The sequence below is a fragment of the Citrus sinensis genome, chromosome 5 (assembly GCF_022201045.2).
Source record: "Citrus sinensis cultivar Valencia sweet orange chromosome 5, DVS_A1.0, whole genome shotgun sequence".
Taxonomy (NCBI): Eukaryota; Viridiplantae; Streptophyta; class Magnoliopsida; order Sapindales; family Rutaceae; genus Citrus; species Citrus sinensis.
Genome location: NC_068560.1, coordinates 5,951,274 through 5,976,198, shown reverse-complemented (window position 1 = coordinate 5,976,198; position 24,925 = coordinate 5,951,274). Strand labels below are relative to the sequence as shown.

General features: G+C 29.7%; 2 protein-coding genes across 3 annotated transcripts; both read right to left on the bottom strand.

Moving 5' to 3' along the window:
* Positions 1-5,463: 5,463 nt before the first annotated feature.
* Positions 5,464-8,489, bottom strand: LOC112495471 (uncharacterized). 2 transcript variants are annotated; one of them, XM_052442156.1, is made up of 3 exons: positions 8,389-8,489; positions 7,071-7,509; positions 5,464-6,192 (listed from the first exon to the last, which is right to left on the bottom strand). In XM_052442156.1, the coding sequence occupies exons 2-3, from the start codon at positions 7,470-7,472 to the stop codon at positions 5,776-5,778; spliced, it is 819 nt and encodes a 272-aa protein (XP_052298116.1). In that variant the 5' UTR covers positions 7,473-7,509; positions 8,389-8,489; the 3' UTR covers positions 5,464-5,775. The 2 variants fall into 2 exon arrangements, with proteins under 2 accessions (XP_052298116.1, XP_024952834.2); XM_025097066.2 differs by lacking the exon at positions 8,389-8,489 and having other exon boundaries at positions 7,071-7,539.
* Positions 8,490-9,704: 1,215 nt separating this feature from the next.
* LOC102618975 (uncharacterized) lies at positions 9,705-12,439 on the bottom strand. The gene is made up of 2 exons (XM_025096985.2): positions 12,041-12,439; positions 9,705-10,095 (listed from the first exon to the last, which is right to left on the bottom strand). The coding sequence occupies exons 1-2, from the start codon at positions 12,158-12,160 to the stop codon at positions 9,901-9,903; spliced, it is 315 nt and encodes a 104-aa protein (XP_024952753.2). The 5' UTR covers positions 12,161-12,439; the 3' UTR covers positions 9,705-9,900.
* Positions 12,440-24,925: the final 12,486 nt, after the last annotated feature.

Genomic DNA, 24,925 nt, shown 5'->3' with positions numbered 1-24,925 from the left:
AGAAGATACCAAATGCATCCTAAATCATATGCACTTGAGTTGCTAAAAGCAAATATAACAGAAAAGATAATAGTAATGCAGAAACTCGAAACTAAATAAATACTAATTCCTATTCACAAACAACTCCATCAAGTTATTTATCTATTTATTTATTTTGTGTACTAATAATAGTAAGCACCAAGGGAGAATAATGGTTTTACAAAAATATTAGATGCACATATTTTTTAATTTGCAAGTAAATTTCATTTAATATTATTTGTGGGAGATGATTTTTACAAAATAAAAGTGCAAGCAATGTGTACATGATAGTGATGATTTTGATACTAACGAAAATGAAAATAAAAAATATAACTTGTGAAAAATAATTATTCACAAACCTAAAGTTGATATAACATTCATGAGATAAAAATAAATAAAATGAAGTTAGTTTATAAATAATTCAGGTAATAAAATACCTGTTATTAATTGCTCGAGTAATCAAAGATTTAATGTCCTGATGATATCTAACTCTGACTGAAAGCACCACAATCAAACAATTATGTGGAAGAAGCAGAAAAATCAAAATGTAGAATTTTATTCAAACTGGATATTGATAAATGAGTGGTGTTTGGTACAATTGAAAACGATCGCATAAGAAAACACAAGTTAAGAGAAAAAGGGAGGAAAGGCGAAAGAGCATTTAAGCTTTACTTCCAAGGAAAGGCAAATATCTCGGTTCAAGAAATGAACAATGATACCATACTAGCAATAGGAAAAAGGAGGAAGGTTAATAAAGCATCTTAACAAAAGCTAAACAAAACAAAGACTTGGTTCAAGAAAAGAATAAGATGCTGATGTCCTGAAATCTTGTTTAATTATTATTTTTCCCTGTTTTTGCCAATCCAAAAACGAAAGCAATGTACATTTGCTGATGAGAATTCAAAAACAATTCTTTTGTCTCAAAATAAAATGAAAATAAATCATGATGACCAGATTGTAATGCAAAGATTCTTAAATAAATTAACTAAAATAAAGTATGGGAATGAAAAAAAGTTAGTCCTTGATGCCTTTTGAAAATAGGACATCTTAAATTTCTTAAAGGTAAGTATGCTTGGAGACCTTAAAATGCAGGAGGGGCATTCCAAGATAAGTTCCTAGATCATTTGTTGTAGAAAAACCGAACAAATCACCTATTTGTTTAGCCTCATCAACTTTGACATTCTTGGAGAAAAAAATTGAGTTTTATCCTTGTTGACCTTAGCTCCCGAGGCTGAACAGAACAAATAACTCTAGCTTGATCACATGTTGCCTCAGCAAGTAGGAGAAGATCATCAGCAAAAAATAGATGGGTAATGGGGTTCTCGTTTCGAACAAGGCGCACTGGTCTCCACTCTCCTATATTAAGAGTTTATTGTAACCTAAGCAAATTGAAGATTTAGACCTAACCTTACACCTCAGAAGGTAAACATTATCATAGTAACCCAAAATGTGCAAGCCCATAAATCTACCATACGACGAAGAGTAGTATAGGTAATTACTCAGGATATGTGTGCCGCGCAGGTAATTAGGAAGCGTTTCTTTTGGTGTGACTAAAGTACGTACTTTCAACCTTTTTTTCTTTAAATTCAAATATTGCTAATGCATGTTGGGTTGGCAATTTAAAAACTTAGGCTGACCTTTTTCAAGCCCATATTATTGTCATTACGTCCAGACTCCTTAAAAGGCCATCCAAGTTTGGACAGACTAGGCTTGGGGTGGGCTAGGCCTGGGCCGGGCTTAGGCTTTCATGAATTTTTAAATAAAACTAAAAAAAACTTAAATTAGAGATGATTATTCAATACATAATAAACTAATGGCCCAATATACAAAATATTAGCAATATAACATAATAAATCACAAATATGAATATAAAAAACAAATTGATCCAATATTTGTGACAACCCTCTGTTTTCCTTTTTGTCACTCCATGTTTCTTCTTGAGCATTTTTTGTCTCCACAATCGGATTCGGAGGTAAATTAGAAGATTCACAAGCATTTTCATTATAATCCTATACAAAGTTAATATCCACATCATAAGGCAAGTTAACAATTCAATAACAATAAGTTAAAAGTAAATTGTAAAGTATACAGACAAATGGAAGTAAATAGCAAACTACAAATTTTGGATAGTCAATAATTGCACAACAACAAATACACAACTAATCTCATTGTTTGAAAATATATAAAAACTTATATGTAAATTATCATATTCAAACTAATGAATAGAAAACAAAAGCTGAAAAAATGGGACACGTCATAATAGGCAATTAAAAAAGGAAATAGCATCACAAGTTTGCAACCAGAAGGAGATCTCATGCTGATCAAGCTGCAAAACACAAGCTATTATGAAGAAAATGAACAATCATTCAAAAGTTTCAATACCGAACGAAATTGATGATTATAATACTGAACAACAGCATATATATAACCTTAGCTTACTTCAAGTTCTACAATAATTTCTCTGAATTTGTACAATAAAAAAATTTAAATCTTACTTGAGGTAAAGTTGATGATGGCTGCTGCTAATTAGGGTCGCGTTGGCGCTGGGTTAGCTACTGCTGCGTCGCGCAGGGGTTCGAGAATCAAGTGCATGCTGCTGCGTCGCATGGGCTCCATTGGCTACTGCTGCGTCACCTGCTAGTGGCTGCGTCATGTTTGAGAATCGAGTGGATGCATCACTTTGGCACTAGATCGAACTCAATTAAACGGTGACGAATTCACAATAAAGATAAACTTCAAAAGAAAATTTTCTAAAATATTATTAATAAAAGGTCTGAAAGTTACGTAAATAATAATCTAAAATAACAAGTCTATTTGTTATTAAATCTTGATCCTACCCCTATTCAAATAAAATGAATTATCTTAAATTTAAACTAATCCAGATTACAAATACAACTAAAATAAAATAAATATTAATAAAATACTAAAATATTAAACTAACTCAAGTACTATCATTCTATAATATATTTTACCTATATGCTTCCTACATAATTCAATACTAAATTGATTTTTTTATTGATCACTAAATTATGGTAATTGGCAGGAATTATTTTAATTCAGTGCTCGACAACAAACAAGTTCAGGGCTGAATCCATTTATTCGGAAAGTTGTGGCAGAACCCAAGCAAATTGAAGAACTAAATCTGGCCTATCACCTCAAAATGTAAAATATCATAGAAACCCAAAATCGTAATGTGGACCAAAGTGATGAATAAAAAACTTAAGAGTCATGCGGTTTAGGTGTTTTAATGACTTGAGAAATGATGTGCTGCACACATGCATCACTAAAGGTTGAAAACGGCAATGCTCAAAGTCGTTTAAGAGCCGTGGTTTAAGTAACGCAAGTGATTAAGCATGTGAAGAAAAGAATCAAGTTGGTTACAAAACCGTTATCCACGTGGGTGAATCTGGTGCGATATGGGTTTGCTATCACCTGTTATACGAGCTGATTGTGGAGGCTGTTTCAAGGTGATCTAGAGAGCTTTCTAGAGAAAATTAAGAAAGAGAGAGAGAGAGAGAGAGAGTGTCATCTTGTTCCTTGATATATATAGTCTTTGTAAAAAAAATTATGTAATCAAAACTTGAATCATCAATAAAACTCATTTTGATGGCTTCTCCCCCTGATGTAGGCTGTGCCTCCTTACACAACTGAACCACGTAAATCAGTCTTCTTCTTGTGTGTGATTGCTTGGCAACTTTGATCAATTATTGTGTTTCTGGTCTCTAAAATCTTGTTACTAAGTTCTTAAATAGTCATTGAGTAATCAAGTTCATATGCATCTTGATTGATCTTGGCAATAGTCTTGGGCGGGCAGTGTTTGATTGCTTGGAATTTCTGAGGCGTGAATTCAAACACTCATGGTTAAACGGCAGCGTTCCAGCAATGGTGATTGGTTAAATGAAGTCACAAGATTCAAGCATGATCACTTAAACGGCATTCACATGCTGCGTTTCAATCATAACTGATTTTAGGAATTCACTTGCTTAAGATCGTGCCTACTTAAGTGATTCAGTTTGTTATAATAGTCGTGGGAGCACGTGGCATTCATCTGTACAATCTGGGTTGCTGTGGTTGTTGAGCAGCGTCCTTATAAGCTGAGTTTCCAGCTTGTTTTGAGAGAGATTGTAGAGAGAGATTTGTATGGGAGAAAGTTTAACCTTGTTCTCTATAATGTCAGTTTCGCATTCTTGTAACTCATTCCTTGATCAATCATCAATAAGGCTACCACTGGTGGTTTCATCACTGAACCACGTAATTCTGAGTGTTCTTTGTATTGAATGCTTGATTCAGTTTCTTGTTCATCTTGATTGTTTTACAAATTTTTTTGTTTCAGATTATAGTCATCGTTGAATCATTCTGATTGATCTTTGAGTGTGTGAGCAACTTGAATTGGTCTTGAGAGTGGTCATGGGCAGAGTTTCTTTATCTTGTTAAGAATTAAGAGCAGATCAAACTCTACAATAGTATAGCTAATTACTCTGGACATGCGAGCCGCTGGCTTCCGCGCCCCGCGTCCATATGCTGATAGCAATTATGATGCCTGCTTCAACGCTGTTTGGCGGTGGCTGCAGCATCTCGTTGAACGATGAAGAGCCCATTTTTCTTTGCTGAATCCAAAAGTAACCTTGATTCTATATAAAAGATTAACAGAGGGTGCGTTTTGATCAGATAAGTCGACTTGTTTTTTTTCTTTTTCCTTCCCCCTCTATTTCTTCGTCGTCAATAGATTGGAGATGGAGCCCATTTCTTGTATGCAGATTCACGGAAATTAAATAAGATTTTTATGTGAAAATTTTCCGTGGGGTTAATTTTGAAAATATTCCCTTTTCTCTTTTTTAGCAGGATCCTTGTTTCCAAGGTGACAGAGTCAAAGATCAAAGAATTGAATAGAAGACACTTCAGGCTATAGTTTGGATTTTAATTACTATTATTTGAATTGCTATGATCTGTAAGTGGGAGTATGGATGACATTAATTATGTTTGAATACTCGATTTTATTTGTTGGATTTTTTCTTATTAATTAATATTTGTAAATGAATTTTAAATGAACACAAATTCAATTCGATTCATTTATTAATTGTGCAAAATGAATTAAATAAATTATAAATAAATCTAAATTCAATTCGATCGATTTCTTCTACAAATTAAATGAATCAAATGTTCATTAAGTAAACAAATTGAAATCGAATCTATTGAATTTTCACTTAATATTTCATTTAGGATTTGATTCAAATTCGATTAGTTTACTCATTTTGCCACTAATTGGTGGCATAAATAAGAACTAGCTAAATAATAAATTATCTATTTAGTTTAGCGTGAATTTATAATTTACAAATTAGAAATTAACTCTTTTCCTTTTTTGCACAACCAAATAATTAGAAATTAAAATAACACAATATGAGGTAGTAAAGTCGACTGCAACAGACACAAATTTTATGTAGAAAACCTAAATTGAAAAAAAATACGGGACCGTAGTCCAATATGACATTCCACTATATAATTAATGGGATTACATCTCTCTAAATAATACTAGATACTTATGATATCAAGAATCTTACCACTTTTTGTTTACAGCAACAACTTTCAATCAGCTACACTCACATGTGGTTATCTCAAGTAATAATCTATATAGAGAACAAAATCAAAATCAAGATCAATATGAATGTTGAGGGTGATGTCGGGAACTTAACCTTCCAATCAGTTGCTCTTGCATAATTTTCCATACGGTTAATGGCATCTCATCTTTATTTAATAGTCCTATCTGGATTTCCCACAAAACTCAGAACATAATTGACCAAAGGCAAAAATAATGGGCAAAAGTGATACTTTGATAGGATTATCTGCATGTCGATGAACGAAACTATAATCAATTGCTGTCACAGTACACTGACAAAGTGCGCATGCCAATCCAAAAATATCCTTGAAGTTACCGAAAGGCTTCTGATTTTGTGATGGATAATATAACCACGGCAATGTACCCCTCCATTTCCATGTAACTTTTTCCTTTCGAGCTTTATAAACAAGCTCTCCAATGCATAAAAACAAGGCTGTGAATGACATTAACATACCCAAGAGAGCGTACAGAGGTTTATGCACTGAAGACAGCTGGTCAAATACAGCTGAGGGAAGCTCTAGCACAAAGTTTGTGATTGAAAGGATCAACCTTAAATCAACCTATGTTGAAAGTGGAAAACAAATATGATTATAAATAAAGAACGAAGTTAAAGAAAAAAAAAACATTCGTGTGCATTGTGATTATATATATACATATATATATACATATATATATATATATATATATATATAGGACAGTGATCCAATTCGGGAGTCCTGGATTGGATCACTTTGCGGAAATCTACCAAGGGCCTTTAGATTTCAATCCAGCGGCCCCTATGGCTTTTTTTTTTATTCGTTGGCTGCACATGGTGGGTTCCACTATGTGCAGCCACTGGTGGCCTTTGTCCACAGAAATTGTTTCAATCCGAGACTCCAGATTAGAGCACACTGTTAAGTTATAAAGTTTAATAAAATCAGTTTTTAATATTATTGAACCACACAACTTTATAGTGTATTGAAAATCAATTCTATTAAATTGCATGACTTAACAGCATGTCTGTAATTAATAAAATGGAAACGCCTATACTTGAGAATGATTATATATATAACTAGATTATAATCTAACTAAAATTACATTTGAACAAAAACTGATTTAATAATTAAGTACTTAAGCAAAAATATAAATTCATTGGTTCCTGACGCTAAGCCGAAAGGATTATAATACAAATTGAAGTCTGTGGGTTTGACTTGATTAGGATGACAGGGATTATTAATCATGTGTCATCAGTTCCAACATGTTTTACGATGAAATTTTACATGAAAAAGGTAAGGGCCAGGTGTTTTATTAGATAGTCAAAAACTAGCCGAGAACTTATGAATTAATGATTAGATCAAGTCTAAAAAAATAATGATGATATGCATTATTAAAAGTTCAATAAAATTTTTAAAGAAATAGTGATTTGAATCATTTAAAATAATGGACCACATCTGCTCACCTCCCGGTGCCCAACATTGACATCAGTTGAACCAATATCCGAAAGATTTTCACTCTCCTCAGCTCCTAAGTTGATAATACTCGGTTCATCTTCATTAGTTGAAATATTAGTAATGGTCTGTTCTAAGGAACCATCAATTTCTTCATCTTCATGAGAATAAGGCACTGCTGCCTCACCAGCTTCTATTTCAATATCTTCATAATGATGATCACCAAAATCACCTTGTAATCGCTCTATTTCAATATCCTCGGCTCTGAAGCTGACATTATTCTGTTCATCTTCATTAGTTGAACTGGTAGTAGTGGTCTGGCTTAAAGAACCATCGATTTCATTATATTCATGAGAATAAGACACTGTCTCATCAACTTCTATTTCAATATCTTCATAATCATCACTACTCATCGATAAGGAGGGCAGGGTATGTAGTAAGCCATGGTACCTGCAGAGGTTGAATTTTTTCTTTTTTTGAATTTCCTAATAAGATATGATAAGTATAAAAAAGCTAAATTAACCCCTGCACACATCATCCATAACTTTTATATATTAGATAAACATATTATTTTATCTTTTCCATTAACATTAACTTCAAAACAAAATCACGTGTTAATGAATAAAAATAGTTAAAAACAAAAAAACAAAAAGAATAGCAAGCGACGCAAATGATCAAGAAAACATATCCTCAATGACGACCACGAAGAGAAATTAAGGGCAGAAACAATTCGTGAAATGAAATATATAAAGTAAATAAAATGATTCTGTGGGGCCAAGGATGCTCAAACATTTACTATTTTTATTGTTCTGACTACATGGTCATAACTATCAAATTTTATAAATTTTATGTCTTAATTAATCCTTAGCATTCATCTTAATTATTCCTTTACTTAATTACGATTTGGGTTTAAATCTCTAACATTACGATTTTAAAAAAAAATAGTAGATAAACAAAATTCAAATCGATTTTTTAGCCCCTACCTCCTCAAATTTGAACTTGAATGACAAGTTAAATAAAATTACTTAAAAACCATTTAGTTGAGCCACTATGATCTATTACAACACTTTCTTACTAATATAATTAAAACACATCAATTGAAGTTTTGTTACCAAACACTAACAATATCTTTAGAAATACAAGCAAATTAAAATTGTGAAGTTTTACAAGATACATTAACAGGGATAATTCTAGAATTACGTTAGAAAAAATTGTAAACTTATGGCTTAATTGGGATGTTTTAAAATCTAATTTAAATTTCTTTTTCTCCCAATGTAATTATAGGAAAAGAAATAGTTGGATTTTTATCAATTTACAGATGTTACATACCTTTATAATTAACATAGGCAGCTTCGTTCTTCATTTATTCCGAGCTAAGTAGAGTAACTTGCAATTCTCTCCCCATGGACTCTCCACCTTGGCAAGTATCTAGATTACATTGAGAAAAAGATAACTGAAAAATGTTAGTTCTTGCCATCTAATACAATGTTATGATCAAGAAATCATATCCTCTATTACGACCACAAAGATAACTAAAAGCAGAAACAATTCATAAAATAGTATATACAATAATTAATTGAATGGGCAAGGATGCTCAAAGATTTAATACATACATGCTTTGCGTTGCTAATATTGTTCTCACTATACTTTCATAACCATAAAACTTCTAAAAGTAAAACCATTGTAAGCTTTTATCTTGATGGCATAATCCTTACCTTTCATTTGAATAATTCTTCTTGTTAATATGGGCTTAGGGTTTAATTCCGTGGCATTACGTACCTTATTTGAAAAAGACCAAAAAAGAGAGTTGGGCAAACCAAAGTTAATTTTTTACTTGAGTAGGACTATTAGCACCCCTCCAAAATCCTTTTGAAACCTTCTTTTTCAATTATACTCCATTTAATACCAAAAGTACCATTTTCTAAATAAACACTATTTTTATTCATAAATCTTGCAATTTTAATAATTTTCTCACTCTTTCAGTCTTAATAATTGCATTCCTCTCTTCAAACTTTCTTTATTATTTAATTTCTAAAAAAAATATCTAAAAGAAAAAATAAGAAAAACCTTATAAAATATTGAATATTTTATGAGTCCAATACAATTTTATCGGACATATAAATTTTGGGTGCAATAATTAATTTGAGAATCCTTAAAAAATTATTTGTAGTGAGATAAAATTTTATTTAATTTATTTTCTCACAATGCTGTATCCTAATTTTGTTGCTACATATATTACCAGAGTATTATTTTGGCTTAAAAAATTACTTCTTAAATTTAGATTATTTTAATGATTAAAAAAAATTATAGATTGCTTCTTAAATTCAGATTTTTTAATGATTACAAAAATTTATATTGTGCAAGCAAAATGAAATTGAAGAGAGAAAGAAAATATAAATGGAGTTAATTCTATTTATATTTGTCCTTAAATATAATTATAATATCACAGGGTTTTATAAGATCAATGAAGGGGTGTCAATAGTCCAACTCTTTTTACTTTACTCAAGTTGTGAGTAACAAAATTATTTAAAAACCACTCAGCTGAGCACCTGTGGGCCATAACATTACCTAATGAAACTTTCTTACTTATATAATCCTTCGTTCAAACACTTAAATTGAAGTATTGTTACCGATCACTAACAATATCTTTTGAAAGACATGTAAATTAATATTGTAAAACTTTTACAGGATCTATACATTAACGGGGATAATTTTAGAAGTTACTAACGTTTGTCAAAGTTAAATCTTTAGCTGGATAGTCTTGACATGTAATTAAATTATATTATTTTTTCTCCAAATATATTTGTGGACAAAACAAAAAAATATGATTGCATCAATTAATTAACTAATATCATATGCCTTCACAATTAACTCGTCGATAATGAAACCATCATCCGAAGCAGCTTTATTCTCCTTCGCTTCCAAGTCAAGCAGATCAACATCTTGTTCATATCTTTGAATTGATATACTTTCATTAAATTTTTGTTCATCTCTTTGAATTGATAAACTTTCACTATCATTGCTTTGGAGTCCCTCCTGTGAATTAATTACATTAATTAACTATACAATTAATGTAAAAGATCAAGAGTAACAGTGATATTGCGTCTACAAAGCTCGGGAGTAAATTTCGTGAGGCAAAACTATATGATATTTAAGCTCCTAAAAATAATTGTGTCCATTTTTATCATATATATGTCCAACAAAATGCCCTGGAACATCAATTATTGTAATGAACTTCAAGTGGAAAATAAAGATTATTGTTTCCAAAGAACTTTTGTAAAAACAACTTTCCAAACACATCTTTAATGCATTTCTGTCTAAGGAAATGGAAAACATTTTTTTTTTTAAAGTAGATCTAATAGTCCACCACTATGTAAATTAAATCCCTACAGTAGAAATAAAAATAAAACACAAACAGCACAAAACAAAAGCAATGACATTTGGATATATCTTTATTGAGAAATTTGCTTTGAAGAAAACACTCACACCAATCACACTAAAAGCGAGATAAAGAACCTCTTAGTTTCACAAATGACAAAAGGAAAACAATAATAATACCTCTTTGACTATACTATCCAAAAAATCGACTTTAAATTTTTATATTTAATACAAATTATTAGTAAAGTTCTTTTCTAATTGAGTGTAATTCATTGGCATAATTAAAACATAAAAATCTGAAGCACCAAAAGCAACACAATCTTTTATCTATGGTTAATAATACGATTAATGCTTTGTAATCCACTAGAGTATGTAGATCAGAATTGAAATTATCAATACATTAATAATTAAAATGATTCCTTGGATACTCAAAGCTTTACATATATGCATTTCGATTTAATGTTTCTCTGATTATATAATCATTTTGAGTTTGAGGGGTATTAAAAAAAAAAAATCACTCATACTTAAAAGCTAAGTCGATAATTGAGAGTTGCCCAAACATTTTATGTACTTAACCCAAGATTCATTCACAGTCAATATTGGATAATGTAACCAAAGATTCATTCCCAATCAGTATTAGCTAATGTCCCTAGCTAGCGAACCTCATGATTGGTATCTTTGCACAGTCCTTGTCACAAGCAAGGATATTACGGGCCTACTCATGCATAATTTTAGCTCTAATATTAGATAGAAGCTTATAAGCTTAGATAGAAGCCTAACTTATTGATGTAGGATGTTTGTGTACTTTTATGAGATTATAACTTAAACTACATGTGTCCGTATGGGACGTATAATTATAATATATTGTTCCACTATTTGCGATGAGACAAATCAACAGTGCTACTATTTTATTTTGGCCCTGAATTTGATTATTATCTCTTTTTTTAGATATCGAATTTGATTACTATTTATTTTATTTTCCTTATTTCAGTTGGTAGAATTCTATTATGTAAAATAATTCGGGTCTGTCTATTTTAACAAGTTCACGTTATTTAAGTTAGTACAAAAATAGAGTTAACACCCTAGTTCTATCATTCAAACTTTAAACCCTAGTTTTATAATTCAATCTTTTATCAATGATATTTTAGATTTTTGCAAACTTGCGTTTTTCTTTCTTTACTGTAAAAATCAAGAGTAACTGTGATATTGTGTTTACAGAGCTCGGAAATAAATTTCGTAAGGCAAAGGTAAATGATATATATTTAAGCCCCAAAAGATGATTTTGTGTCTATTTCCATAATGTATAATGTCCAACAAAATGCCCCCAAACGTCAACTATTGTAATGAACTTCAAGTGGAAAATAAAGATTATTGTTTCCAGAGAAATTTTTGTAAAAACAACTTACCAAACACATCTTTAATGCATTTTTGTCTGAGAAAATGAGAAGAATTTTTTTTTTCCATGCAGATCTAATAATCCACCACTATATAAATTAAATCCCTCCAGTAGAAACAAAAAAATAAAAAAATAAAAAAACACAACAAAAGTAATAACATTTGGATAGATGGTTACGGGGAAATTTGCTTTCAATAAAATACTCACACAGATCACACTCAAAGAGAGCTTGCATGCCTGTTTAACACGAGTAGACATATATATATGAAATTGCTCATTGAGGGGCCTCTTCTCCTTCTTCTTCTTTTCTTGCTTATGCTTGCCCATAATCTTTACAGAAGAAATGGTTAATGAAATTTTCCACTCTTTTCTAACCAATATATATTTGTGTGTGTGTGTGTGTGTGTGTGAAAGCTTCTCAAGAGGAAAACATGACTTCAAAGCAAGTCAATAGTATAAATTTCTTTTTCTCTTTATTTTAGTCTTCGTCAAATACATGGAGCCCATTTTTTTTTTTTTTTTTTGAGAATACATGGAGCCCATTTGTATGTGTAATAATCTGTACAGCTAATGTTGATTTACTGACACGGCATAAGAATAAATGGCCGAAAGACATATGAAAGCTATTCTGAATAGATAACGAAAATGAGAAAGAAAAGAAAAGGGCTTCACAAATATACCATGGCCCTTAAAGACGACTCGACCCGAACCGTCGGTTAACTTGGTTTTGATTTAATTTCTAAATTTAAAAAAAAAAACTATTGGTTTAATTGATTAAATAAAAAATAAATGATGAGCTGAATAATCGAAAAAATAAATTAGGTTCTTAATTTTAATTATAATTATTCAATCAACTTAATTTAGTAAAAAACTGAACCTAAGTGCACACATCCCGAGAAAAGAACTAGAAATTTCTTAGCTTGTGCAATTTTACAAGAAGTTTCAGTTCAGAAAATAATTTTAAGGAATCAATTTTATCCTTTAATACATTTCCACACATTTATTATTACATAAAATAAAAATCATCTTTATTTAATTAGGATATAAAATCAATAAATTTAAGTAAAAATAAATTATTTCTAGTAAAAATAAATTATTTTTTATTAAGTCACTGAGGGAAAGATGAATAACAACAAAACAGCAGTAGACACAATAAACGGAAGCAAAGTATATATTTGGAATCAAAGGAAGTAATTAAAGCAAAAGGTTCCTTAGCTAAATGTGATAGCAAAGAATAAATAAATTAAAGTTAAAGTTTCATGAGAATATAATTGCACAAAGATTTCTGCAGATATTTTCAAATTTTTGGAAGGTGATCATTTTGGTAGATGATAGTACACCAGGTAGGTCTGTTAAAATATAGAACTGTTGAAAAAAAAAAGTATTTGTAAATGTCAATAACAATCGAAACTAAAATTCGATTAATAAAAAGTGTATTTTAATATTTTATAAATAAAATTTATCATACTCTTAATTAATTCTCTTTATAAGTAATTATATTTATCACATAGCTAACATTAATTACTTTAAAAACTGCATCATTAACAATCGTGCTCAACGTCTAATTTTTCATTTGTTATTGACTAGCTGTTTTGTTATTGGCAGATTGGTATTTTATTCATTGATTGGAAAACTTTTTGAGACGGAGAAGTTTCCGGACATTGTTGCTCTGCCGGGGACTAAAACTAAAAATCGGTAGTGCAAATTAAACTAAAAATTGGTAGTGCAAATTAATTAACTTTAGACAATTTTACTTTTGTTGGCTTATATCCCGATGTCTGCTTTTGACAGAAACTTTTGACCGACTCAATTTATTCCTTCCCAGTTGGCGTACCACCCAAGAGTGGCGCTACGGGACCCCTCAAAAGTCCCCTCAACATCTCTTTCCTCTTTTTACCAAAAAACAAATATTAAAATGATCATAATTTTTTCTAAAGACACCTACCTTATTAGGGATGGGTATTATTTCGGTTCGGTTCGGTTTGATTTCAGTAAATTTTTATTTTTGGTTCGGTTCAGATCTTAAAATCAAAAAATCTGTTTGCTTGTTAGAGAAAATAAAAACCGAACCGGAACTGATAGTTCGGTTCGATTCGGTTCAGTTTCGATTTGACTTCGATTTTTCGGTTCAGTTCAGTTTCGATTTGACTTTGGTTTTTTTGTTCGGTTTGAGTTTTTCGATAATGGATCATATTAACAAATCAATTTTTCGGTTCATCTTAACTTGCACACAAGGCCTACTATAATCAATGTGTAATCAACAACAAAAAATATAATTTACGGATTTGTATACCCAAAAAAGTTTTGGACTAAACTGAATACTTTTCAGAATCATCGTCATTGTTTTTAATATCAAAACTCTTGGCTCAAAACGTAAATAAAATAAAATAAGTTTATGCGCCGTAATATAAGTTATAAAAAAAAAGAGATCAGAATGTTATCTTGCATTGTTGACTTTTGGTCAAGGTCCCTTTTGAAAAGTCTGCAAAACATATTAGGCCATAATAGAATTTCTATATGCAAATATTTTCTAAATATTGTGTCAGACTAAAATTTTATAAAAGAAAGGGACTTGAATGATATTATCGGTTCGGTTCGGCTTTTTTAAAGTTTGATCCGAAAACCGAACCGAACCGAACCGAATGATTTAGTTCGCTATCTCTATATTCGATTTTTTTGAAATAAAAAACTGAAACGAAACCGAAAAAATGAACCGAACCGAATTTTTTTTGTTCCGGTTTAGTTTTGCCCACCCCTATGCCTTATTTTAAGAATAACCGTTAATAACTTTAGAAGTGAGAGAAGACAACGATTAATTAAAGAAAAAAGTTAGATTTTATGATTATTTCCTTGAATTTGTAAAAGAATAGAAATGAGATTCACAAGTAAGAAGGCTAGCAATGCCAGAGGAGAGGGGAAACTCCAGGCTCTTGCAAAAAAGAAGACTTAAATTTGATAACTCAACAACTTAGCCTTTTTTTTTTTTAAATCGTTCACTTTTTTTAATCTTCAATGATGAGCTCCATTATTTGAAGTCACGAAAACTATACTCTTATTAGGTATGTATTCTTTTCTGTATGAAAATTTTTTATTCAATTTAAAATGATTATAATTTTTCCTCTGCTTAAAAGAGAAAAATATATATACATATACATACGTACATGCATACACACACACACACACACATATATCCACCGGAGACAGAGTGCCTTTGAAATATCGTTCGTAGTTAAAAGAATAGTTGGGGTTAAAAGAATATATAGATGAGGGCTACGGACACCCAAAAATATTGAAGAAATCTCTTTAGAAAAGCACTTTGAATGATTTACGAAACACACGGTCAATATTTGTTTGCTTAAAAGAATTGTACGGGTCTAAAGATACTGAATGATTTGAGGAAGAGTGGTACTATTACCACCCCTTAAATAACTTAATGAAACCCCTTATGTGGATTTACAATTTTATCCGTGCGTAGAATCACATGAAATCCCGCATAATTTCATCTGTGCAAACTTTTACATCTTCAAATTTCAAACTTTATATTACGAACATTTGGTTATCACCTGTAGAATATCCTCTATTTTTTTTTTCCAATCCAATTTAATATATATAGTAGAAGAATTGCAAAGAACTTGCTATTGCATGTGTTTATAAATTCTGTTTTTACTTATTTTTTATTCTTAATTTGTTGTTACGTTTGTCAAGAACACTTGTGAAGAACAATTACTCCTCATTGTCTTAGTTCCCTCAACTACAACTCTCATAGTTCTCAAAATTTGTTAGTTGACTGTCGGGTCCTTCATTTGTGCCATTGCTGATAACTACAACCACTTAGCTTTTTTTCTTCCATCATTCATCTTATTTTGAATTATTATTTTAGCCTAGTTATTCTTAATGTAAGTAATATAGAGATAATATATTAATAATTAATTAATAGAGCAAATCAATTCCATGAAACTCTAAACATGCTTCATAAGCTACAAATCTTTTGGCTTGTACAAGAAAGTGCCCATATTAACGAGTTACTATATGCCCGTAAGTTCAAAGATATGGTAACAACTCTAAAGAATAAATCAATATCTCAACAACTTTAGACAAATATTTTATTCCATGTTAAACATGTAATGTTACATATATATTTTTGTATTATACAAATCATTATTATTATGCGGAGATAAGTTATTTTAGATAGGATCTAGAAAACTTATAATTTATTACAAAGTATAGTTTATTATTATTTATAAATAATTTAAATTGAAATCATAATTTGTTTGGCTGGATAAAAATTATTCATTCATAAAATAGGGTAATTATCCATTGACCAACCGATTTTTTGAGCATTTTAAAAAACATACAAACATCTTTTTCCTTTGCACAATTCCACTTGAAGCTAATAATGTTTTTCATTTGTCTATTTTATCTCAACTTTGTTAGAACCTTGTTGACGTCATAGGGCTAAAATTATCATTTTACCTGAATAGCCAAAAAGACATTGTTCAAATGTGATTGAATAGAGAGAGAGAGAAAAAAAAAGGTAATTATCCACCGACTGCCCAATCTTTCGAGCTTTTTTAAAAATACACAAACACTTTTTCTTTTGTAGAATTCCACCTAAAGTTGACAATATTTTTCACTAGTCCACTATCGTCTTAATTCTGTTAGAACCTTCACATGACTCAAAAGTGGTTGGTTCCTCCCAAATATAAGAGTGTCTAGTTACAATATAACTCGATGAGTCAATGATTGAACCACAAGAAAATAAAAATTTGTTATTCAATTATTAAATGAAAATAATGGTAGAAAAAGATGTTGATTCTGAAGTCAAACCACAGGGAAATAAAAATTTGACAGTCAAAGGGAAAAAGACGCCTGCACCCTAAGGTTTGGGAAAATGGTCACAAAGACCCTAAGTTTCCAATAAGGGATACCGAGTCCTCTTTTTTATCATAATACCCTTTGACTCTAGAAACCAAAAAAAATGAACCCGCAAAATTTTATAATAAATAGAAATATGGCATTACAATAAATGTAATAATATATACATTTTAAAAATAATTTTAATCTTTAAAAATATTTTAATATTTTACAATCTATTAGTTGTATGTTATTATATTAAAGTAATTTTTAATAATAAATAGAAAAATAATATTAAAATAAATAAATTAAAATTGTTATGAATATTATGTAAAAGTTAATTTTAATATTATTAATAGGAAGATATTTTGTTAATTGTAAAATCTATTTAACCCGAAGAATTATTTAAAATCTTTATAATAAATAAAAATATATTGTTAAAATAAATATGATAATTTAAAAGTTTAATATTATTTGAAATGTTAAAAATAATTTAATATTACTAGTCTATAGATAGGTTATATTATTTTATATTAAATTTGTATTAATTAAAAACCTTTAAAGTCAATTTTTTAATTACTATATTCAAAGGGTATTATGGCCAAAAAGGGTCTTAGTGTCATTTTTTAAAAACCTGAGAGTTCTTGTGACCATTTCCTCAAATCTTGGGGATATAGGTATCATTTTCCCATTATTAAATGAAAATAATTGTAGAAAAAGAAGTTAAGAAAGAATAGTCTAAGTAAAAAAAAATGCTAAGATTATGAGATCCACTTTTAGTATTCAAATCATGGTCATAATACTTTTCATATTTATCTTTTGTATTTTTTACTAGTTTAAAAACTATATAACTCAATTCTTAATTAACCACCTTATGCCACAGCTGTATTGGAGTGTTTCCACTATCATATTGGTGTGTTGAAAATCTAAACATTCACATAGATCCAAGGGAACTTAGATCTACAAATACAAATTGCTCTATTGATAAATATAAGGATTAAGTAGATAATGTGGCATAGCAGTATTGGAGTGCTTCCACTATTGTATTGGTGTGTGAATATTATGTCTAAACACTCATATAGATCTAAGGGGGTCTAGATCTACAAATAAAAATAAAATGAAAATAATGGGTAAAAAATATAAATTATATACATGTAATTAGTGCAAATCAATCAACGGCTACAATATGCAATATGATTTTTCCATTTTTTATGCTTTCAATATGTCATTGCACCGCTCATATAAAGTCCAGGTATAACAAGATTATTCCCCGGATGCTTGTTTAATGATAGTTTTAGAATCATAAACATATGTTCTTTTTTTAATAATTTTGGTATCACGTATGACATTTTAATACTTAGATTTTCATAGTTATTAAGTACAACATTAGTTTTTCTTTTCCATGCTAGCTGCTTGATTTTAATTTAAATACTTTTATTCTACATGATTATGGTTTTACGCATAGTATGCTGAAAGTTGTATATTGTAGTAATATACTTATTCTAAAGTAATATTATTTTCAAAACCTATTATCCACTAAACGCATTTTATATGCACCTTGTTTTCCTATATTTTTGTTAGAGTGCAATTTATACACTAGTTTTGCATTGTTTACTTCTTTTACTATCGATGTTTTGCACTTAATAATAGTGATTTACTTGTGTTTTATTTCTGTCGGTGCAATTCTATTGATTGGTGCTAAAATTGAGCTACAAGATGATTTTTTTTAGGATGATTGTTTTCCTAGAGAAATTATGAGCTTCAAAAGAACTTTGTTGATAAGGCGTGGGCGCGTGCTGTCAACTACGGACCTGCAGTTTTTAGTTTAACGTGTTTTGTCTTTTTGGTTATTTTTGTAATTCTAAATTTAATATTTAGATAATATTTTAGATATTAGTATTCTATTTTAAAAAGAACTCTAGAGGAGAAGAGGGGGGAGAGAATTAAAGGGGGGAATCTATTGTCAAAAACCCTAGATCTAATTTTTTATCTTCTCTCTATGAAGAACTAAACCTATTATTCTGGTTGGAGGTTAATAAAGCTTTGATTCGTCATTACTGTGAGATCTTTCTTATGCTTTAATTGTTTTATTGCTTTTTGGGTATTTGTTTATTCTCTAAGTTATTGTCATGATTATGTTTGTTAATTAGATAATTGGCCACTATTTAATTATCAACTCAATCTATTGTCAATTAAAAGATTCATTGTATGAAGATTTTAATGTTTGTGACAAATAGCATAGCAGTGCGTTGTGTTATGAGAATAAACAATCTGATTTAAATGAACCATCGTATGCATTTGTTGATTAGGATTTGGGTCTCTCTGATTTTTCAGGCTATCAATTGATTAAATCCTATGATCATATTTAGGGTTGTCTATTGATTAAGGAAATAACCAACGGTCGTACCTTGGTTATCGACTAGTTAAGGAGAGATTGGCTATTAGAGGGTCTCAGTAGCTATAACCGGTCTATTCATAAGTAGTAATGATTTATATTTGAATTAATGATCAGTAGTCGAATCAAGCTGAGTTAATTCCTTCAACCAGAGCTTTCCCCAATTTGAATTACAAATTTTAATTTGCATTCTTGTTATTTTAATTTGATTTTTATTATTGTCAACAATTCCCCCATTTTGCATTTTACATTTTAAAAGGATTTAAATAATTACTGATCTCTGTGGACACGACCCTGCTCAATCACTATGCACAATTTATTTAGAGTAGACATTTATTTTTGCTGGCTTCGACAACCGTCAATTTTCCCCCAACAGAGGTTGCAAGTACACCAATTAACTTAACAACTATATTTATTTTGAGTTCTAGCCACGCGATGGTGCTAGGAGGCATAGATCATATTATTACAGCTTTTGGAACTCCTCGTCTAGATTGTATAATTATGTTATGAATATTATGGATGTTTAATGTAAAATGAAAACAATGGGTGATATTTGAAGGAGATAATTTAAGCATATTACTAATAGTGATGTGTGACATTATGTTGAGGAGATTGATCAATTAAGTTAGCTGAATATTAGATTATTTTGGAAGCGCATACTCTACAGATTGGCAAGTTGGAAATGTCATAAATATGGCGGGGGATTTTGCCAAATTTTTGAAAAAGTTCTTATTAACGACTTTATTTAATCATGTTAGATGAAATTAATCAGACTCGCCCTTAGAGTTCAGGATGGTCGTTTCAGAAAAAACAAATAGCACCTTCATATGAAATTATGATCAATTTAGGCATATCAAATTATGCGGTTCTCTTTAAGTAGGTGGGAAAAACCGAAACATTTACCCAACTTAGGCATATGTAATCAATAAAAGATATCTGTTTTTATTACTTATCGGTTTTCCTTTTGTTGTTTTTGTGCTTATATTATGATCGGATTTAATTTATTTCATGAAGTTTATAAGAGTACTCTGAAAAGTTATAGATTGCAAACGATTTTTACTGAAGATCCAAAATTGTATATGTATTAGAGCAAATACTAGTGGCAAATAGTATATATGTTGACAAAATTAAGGATTTCCAAGTGGAGCTCCAGTCTATTCTGTGCACATGATATCTATTGTGCACTAACTAATGCTTTTTCTGATTGAATACCATAATGGATTAAATGTATCAATATTTGTTGTCTGCTATAAACTTTGTATTTGGTGGGATGAAATTTCTATTTGCTTTATTAAAATAGAGTCTGGAGAGAAATCACCAATATCTTCTATGGTCTTCAGTAATTAAATGGCTTGTCCAATTGTATACCGTAATAGATTAAATTTATGAATATTGTTGTCAACTACAAAACTTGTATTACATGTGATTATTTTCACTTTAAAAAATTAATGCTCTAAATGCTTTATTATTTATGACATTTTATAAAAAATTTTGAAAGAATGAGATTATTTGAATCTATTAAAATACTGAATAAACTCAATTTCTCATAGTAGCCATCAAAAAAATTTAAAATTTATAATTGTTTTAAGCACCCAACTTAATTCCCAAAATATATCTATTTCTTCATCAATATCAGTAAACATCAAAGAACATTCTAACTTTCCCGAAATAATTTAAGATCTGTAAATTTTATGAGTGATCCTTGCAAAACTATTACTTTTAGAAATAATATAGTTTTAAGTATTATAAAGATTGTAATGGAGGGTGATCCGTAATTTGGATTTGTGATTAAGCAAAGAGACTTTTGGAGCTTGTGCAAATATGAATTTAATACTACCCTCGGCAATCAAACTGCCACTTGTGTTTTGATCATGATTTTATATTCATGAAACTTGAAAATGAAGTTGTTGCTGGTTCAATAATAATTGAGATTTTATTTTACAGTTTTTTTTTAATTATAAGAAATGGGATTTCTCTATGGTGCTGTATATACTTTTATAGCATTGATAGTGAGGTTATAATAGATCCTTAGATTTGTGTGTTTTAATCTTAGTCATTGATTTAATATAATAGATAAATAAATAATTAATTAAAAGATAGTAGGTAACTTATAAGTTGCAAGTAAATATTAGTTTTTTACTTTTAAACGAAATCCTTCCCATGATTTACAACACTAAACTTCAATTATGCTTGGGATACTTCGTTTCCGTTCAAGCCAATTTCTTCCCAAATTTCATGTTCTTGAAGGCTCTACAATAAGTGCTTTTTTACGGTTGTTAGCATATAATAAGAACCGCACGAGAGCCAAAATTGATCGGCTCCTCACCTTCTTTGACTACTTCAATATGCAAAGCAAGAGCGCTCCTAATATCCAACTTCCTGCTGATGATCAAATTCACTGCAAAACTTGCTTTTGTTCCTACTGCATAGCGGGTTTTTTCCCCGAACTTTTGCATGAAACCTCCAGAAACTGGTTCAAATAATAAATAAACATCACCAAGCAATCAATAGAACATCCCACTAGCTATATTCATATTGCTAGTAAATGTACATTGGATAATTATTTCCTTGTGCTTGAAGATTCATGTGAACAATATGGACCCATATGTAAAATAAATAAATAAATAACAAAAAATGCAGAAGCACGAACAGAAGATTTTATATTTTTCTAACAAAATAAAGAGACAAAGATATAAAGGGAATTACAGGGAGAGGCAGTGGAAGATTGATTTTTGATGACTCTTCGTCCGGCATTACAGAATGTCTGCAGCCAATTTATGTTTTTCACTTCAATTATTATTATTAGTATTAATAATTAGGGTTTACAAGGATTCACTGTCAATTTGATTAGAATAACTGTAGCAATTCAGATTAGCAAAGAAATATTATAGAATAAACAATACTTATGAAGAATCCAATTTCAAATAAAAGAATTTTAGATATTGTATTTCATCATATCCTTTTTGCTTATTTTCCTTTTAACCAGTTTTCTAATAAGTTACATTATATTAAAAATAATTAAAGTTTTTATTTAATAAAATTAATATGCACCCTTGATCAAATCTAATGGTGTATGTTTTTTACATTATTGATGCTGTAAAAAAATTACAGCATCATAGAGGGCAATGCTTTGTAAATAAATTTATTTAAGAGTATTAAACTTTATAGAAAAATAGGTGTTGGGAGTATTTTACTGTTCTCAAATTAAGTATTGCTTAGAACTCTTTGAAATTCCAAAAATAACCCTAACTTAAATCGTTATCATTACATGTTTTTATTTTTTTTAAAACATAATATTAGTTTTTTCTTCTTTTTTTATTCGTTGAAATCCATTTATATAACGATTCTTTCTCTAGACTCAGCCATCACCAATCTAGCCAAAATGGAAGAACAAAAATCATATTTTGACAAATAAAAAAATATAATAAAATAAAGGAAAGTCAGATTAAGAATGATTAAACCACAATTCTATGCCAACTCATCTCTCCGATATATTCTCTTGTATACTCACACTTTGCAATTTCAATTGATAAGTCAGTTGAGAAGAAGAAAGAAGAGGAGAGAGACTACCGGTGATGAGATGAGGAAGTGAGACAGAATCATTAAAATTTAAGAAGAAAACAAATATATGGCGCAAGATGGATGATGAATGAGTAAGAGGAATGGGTACCAAGAGTAATCATAATATATTTTCCTTAATAACAAATTAACTTACTAGTATTAAAGGAATAAAATAAAATTTAGTTAAAATATGAGTGATCTGAATAAATTTTCTGCGTCCAAATAGTCCTTCCCATTTATATATTTGGTGGGATGAAATTTCTATTGGAGAGGAATTTGATATAAAAAAAAAATTAAAATACGAGTGTTCAACCTTCAGTTAACAGCCACGTGCTCGAGCCAATAGAGCTACTCCAGCTTGCTTTTCATTAAAATGCTATTCTTAGCGCCTGTTTGGTATAGCTTATTTAAGAGTCATAAGTGCTTATTTAATCGCATAGCACTTTTTAATTTTTTTTTATGGTGTTTGGTTATTTTTTTAGTAGAGTTTTTTTATCTTAAATAAGCTAATTTACCTCTACTAGCAAAAGCCCAAAATTTGAGCTTTTGGGAGTAGAGGTTAGAGAGCTTTTCCAAAAAATATATAATATCAAAAATATCCTTGACATATTTCATTAATTACATAATACCCTTTGTATAAAACCTACCAAACGAAAATTGTTGCCGCCATATAAACATATTGCTGCCGCCACTTCACTTTATCTCTTTTTGTTTTTTTTTTAAATAACCAGCACTTTAATTTTGCAATCTCTAATACATAACCAACACTTGAGAGAGTAATCATAGTCATAGCCAACGTTTTTTGGTGATGAGGATGTCAGGTAATACGACACTTCTCATGTTCCGTTAACATTTCAATTATATTATTAATTATCATTTTAATTTGGATAGTATTATTTGTTTAGGAGAATATATCAATTATGAAATTTTTAATTTTGAAAATTAAAGAAATGATTGAACTGATTTTTTCTTATTAATTGATAGCTTGGATGCATTTTGTTACATGTTAAAAATTATAAATACATATCCTTTTTGGTAATTTAATTACACAAAAGCACTTTTAATTTTACACAACCAAACTGTTTAATGGTTCAAAAATGTTTTTTTAATTGATAACCAAACACCCAATGACTTTTTGTCCAAAAGCTCTATTGGTATAAGTTCTACTTCTATAAGCTCTACTGCTATAAGCTCTATTTAATAAGTTCTATATTATTCTTGTTCTTTAAGAAGACAACAACAATTAAGAAGCATCCAAAAGAAAGAGAGCAAGATGCAGTAAATAGCTCAGTTAGTGGTCATATCATTAGGATTTGTCTCTTTCTAGTTGGACTCTTTATCTGGATATAAAAAACTTGTACGAATCCTCGCATGCATTATTTTTTTTTTAATACAAAAAACATATATAGTGAACGGCCGGACCGTCGATGACTCCAAAGAAATTAACAACGCTTTAAGACCAGTTTGTACACTATTATATACATTTGTATAATATGCAAGCTTAAACTGTGGCATTTGTCACAACGACTCATATGTTGTTGACTAATTGCATCTTGAGCATTTTTTTTATTTGGTATTTTTTATTACAATCAGCCATCTGTTGGGACCTATTCTTAACAGCCTAAATTTTTATCTTCACTAATAATCGAGGGAAATATGTTCTAACTCCGACAACTGTCTAACTCCACCATATTAATAATTAGGAGAGAAAAAATATAAGTTTATAATATTCAAATAATTGCATTTAATATTCAACATCTATAGCAAATTTGATTTTATATTTCTTCTTTCCGTTGCCAAATGATAGATTTATATATAGCCTTCCAATAGCAGGAAGCCCCAAACCATCTATTCAGTATCATCATTAATAAAAAAAGTGAAAAAAAGAACAATAAGAAACTTAAAAACCTTGAATCAAAACCTAAGATATTTTTAAATTTTATATTATTAAAGAAAATATAATAATTTAAAATTTTAATATTATTGTAAATGTTAAAAAGTAATTTAATATTATTAGTCTACTAGATAGATTATATTATTTGTATGAAATTTGTATTAATTAAAAAAATATAAAATCAATTTTCTAATTACTAAAGGGGTTTTGGTGTCCTTTTTTGGAAACTAAAGTATCTTTGTGACCATTTCCTCAAAGCTTGAGAGTGTAGGTGTCTTTTTCCTAATGAAAAGTCATAAGGGTTTCGTAAATGATCACACACACCTCTATTTTATGATTATACCCTTCAACTATTACAATAAAAATGACTTAAAAAATTCTATATTAA

Bases quoted from the DNA above. Each gene is read 5' to 3' on its own strand.
- LOC112495471 (XM_052442156.1), bottom strand. From the start codon at position 7,472: ATGAGTAGTGATGATTATGAAGATATTGAAATAGAAGTTGATGAGACA. The intron at 6,193-7,070 runs GTGAGCAGATGT...CTTTCAACATAG, and splicing joins TCAATGTTGGGCACCGGGAG to GTTGATTTAAGGTTGATCCT.
- LOC102618975 (XM_025096985.2), bottom strand. From the start codon at position 12,160: ATGGGCAAGCATAAGCAAGAAAAGAAGAAGAAGGAGAAGAGGCCCCTC. The intron at 10,096-12,040 runs GTGAGTATTTTA...ATTAATTCACAG, and splicing joins TCTCTTTGAGTGTGATCTGT to GAGGGACTCCAAAGCAATGA.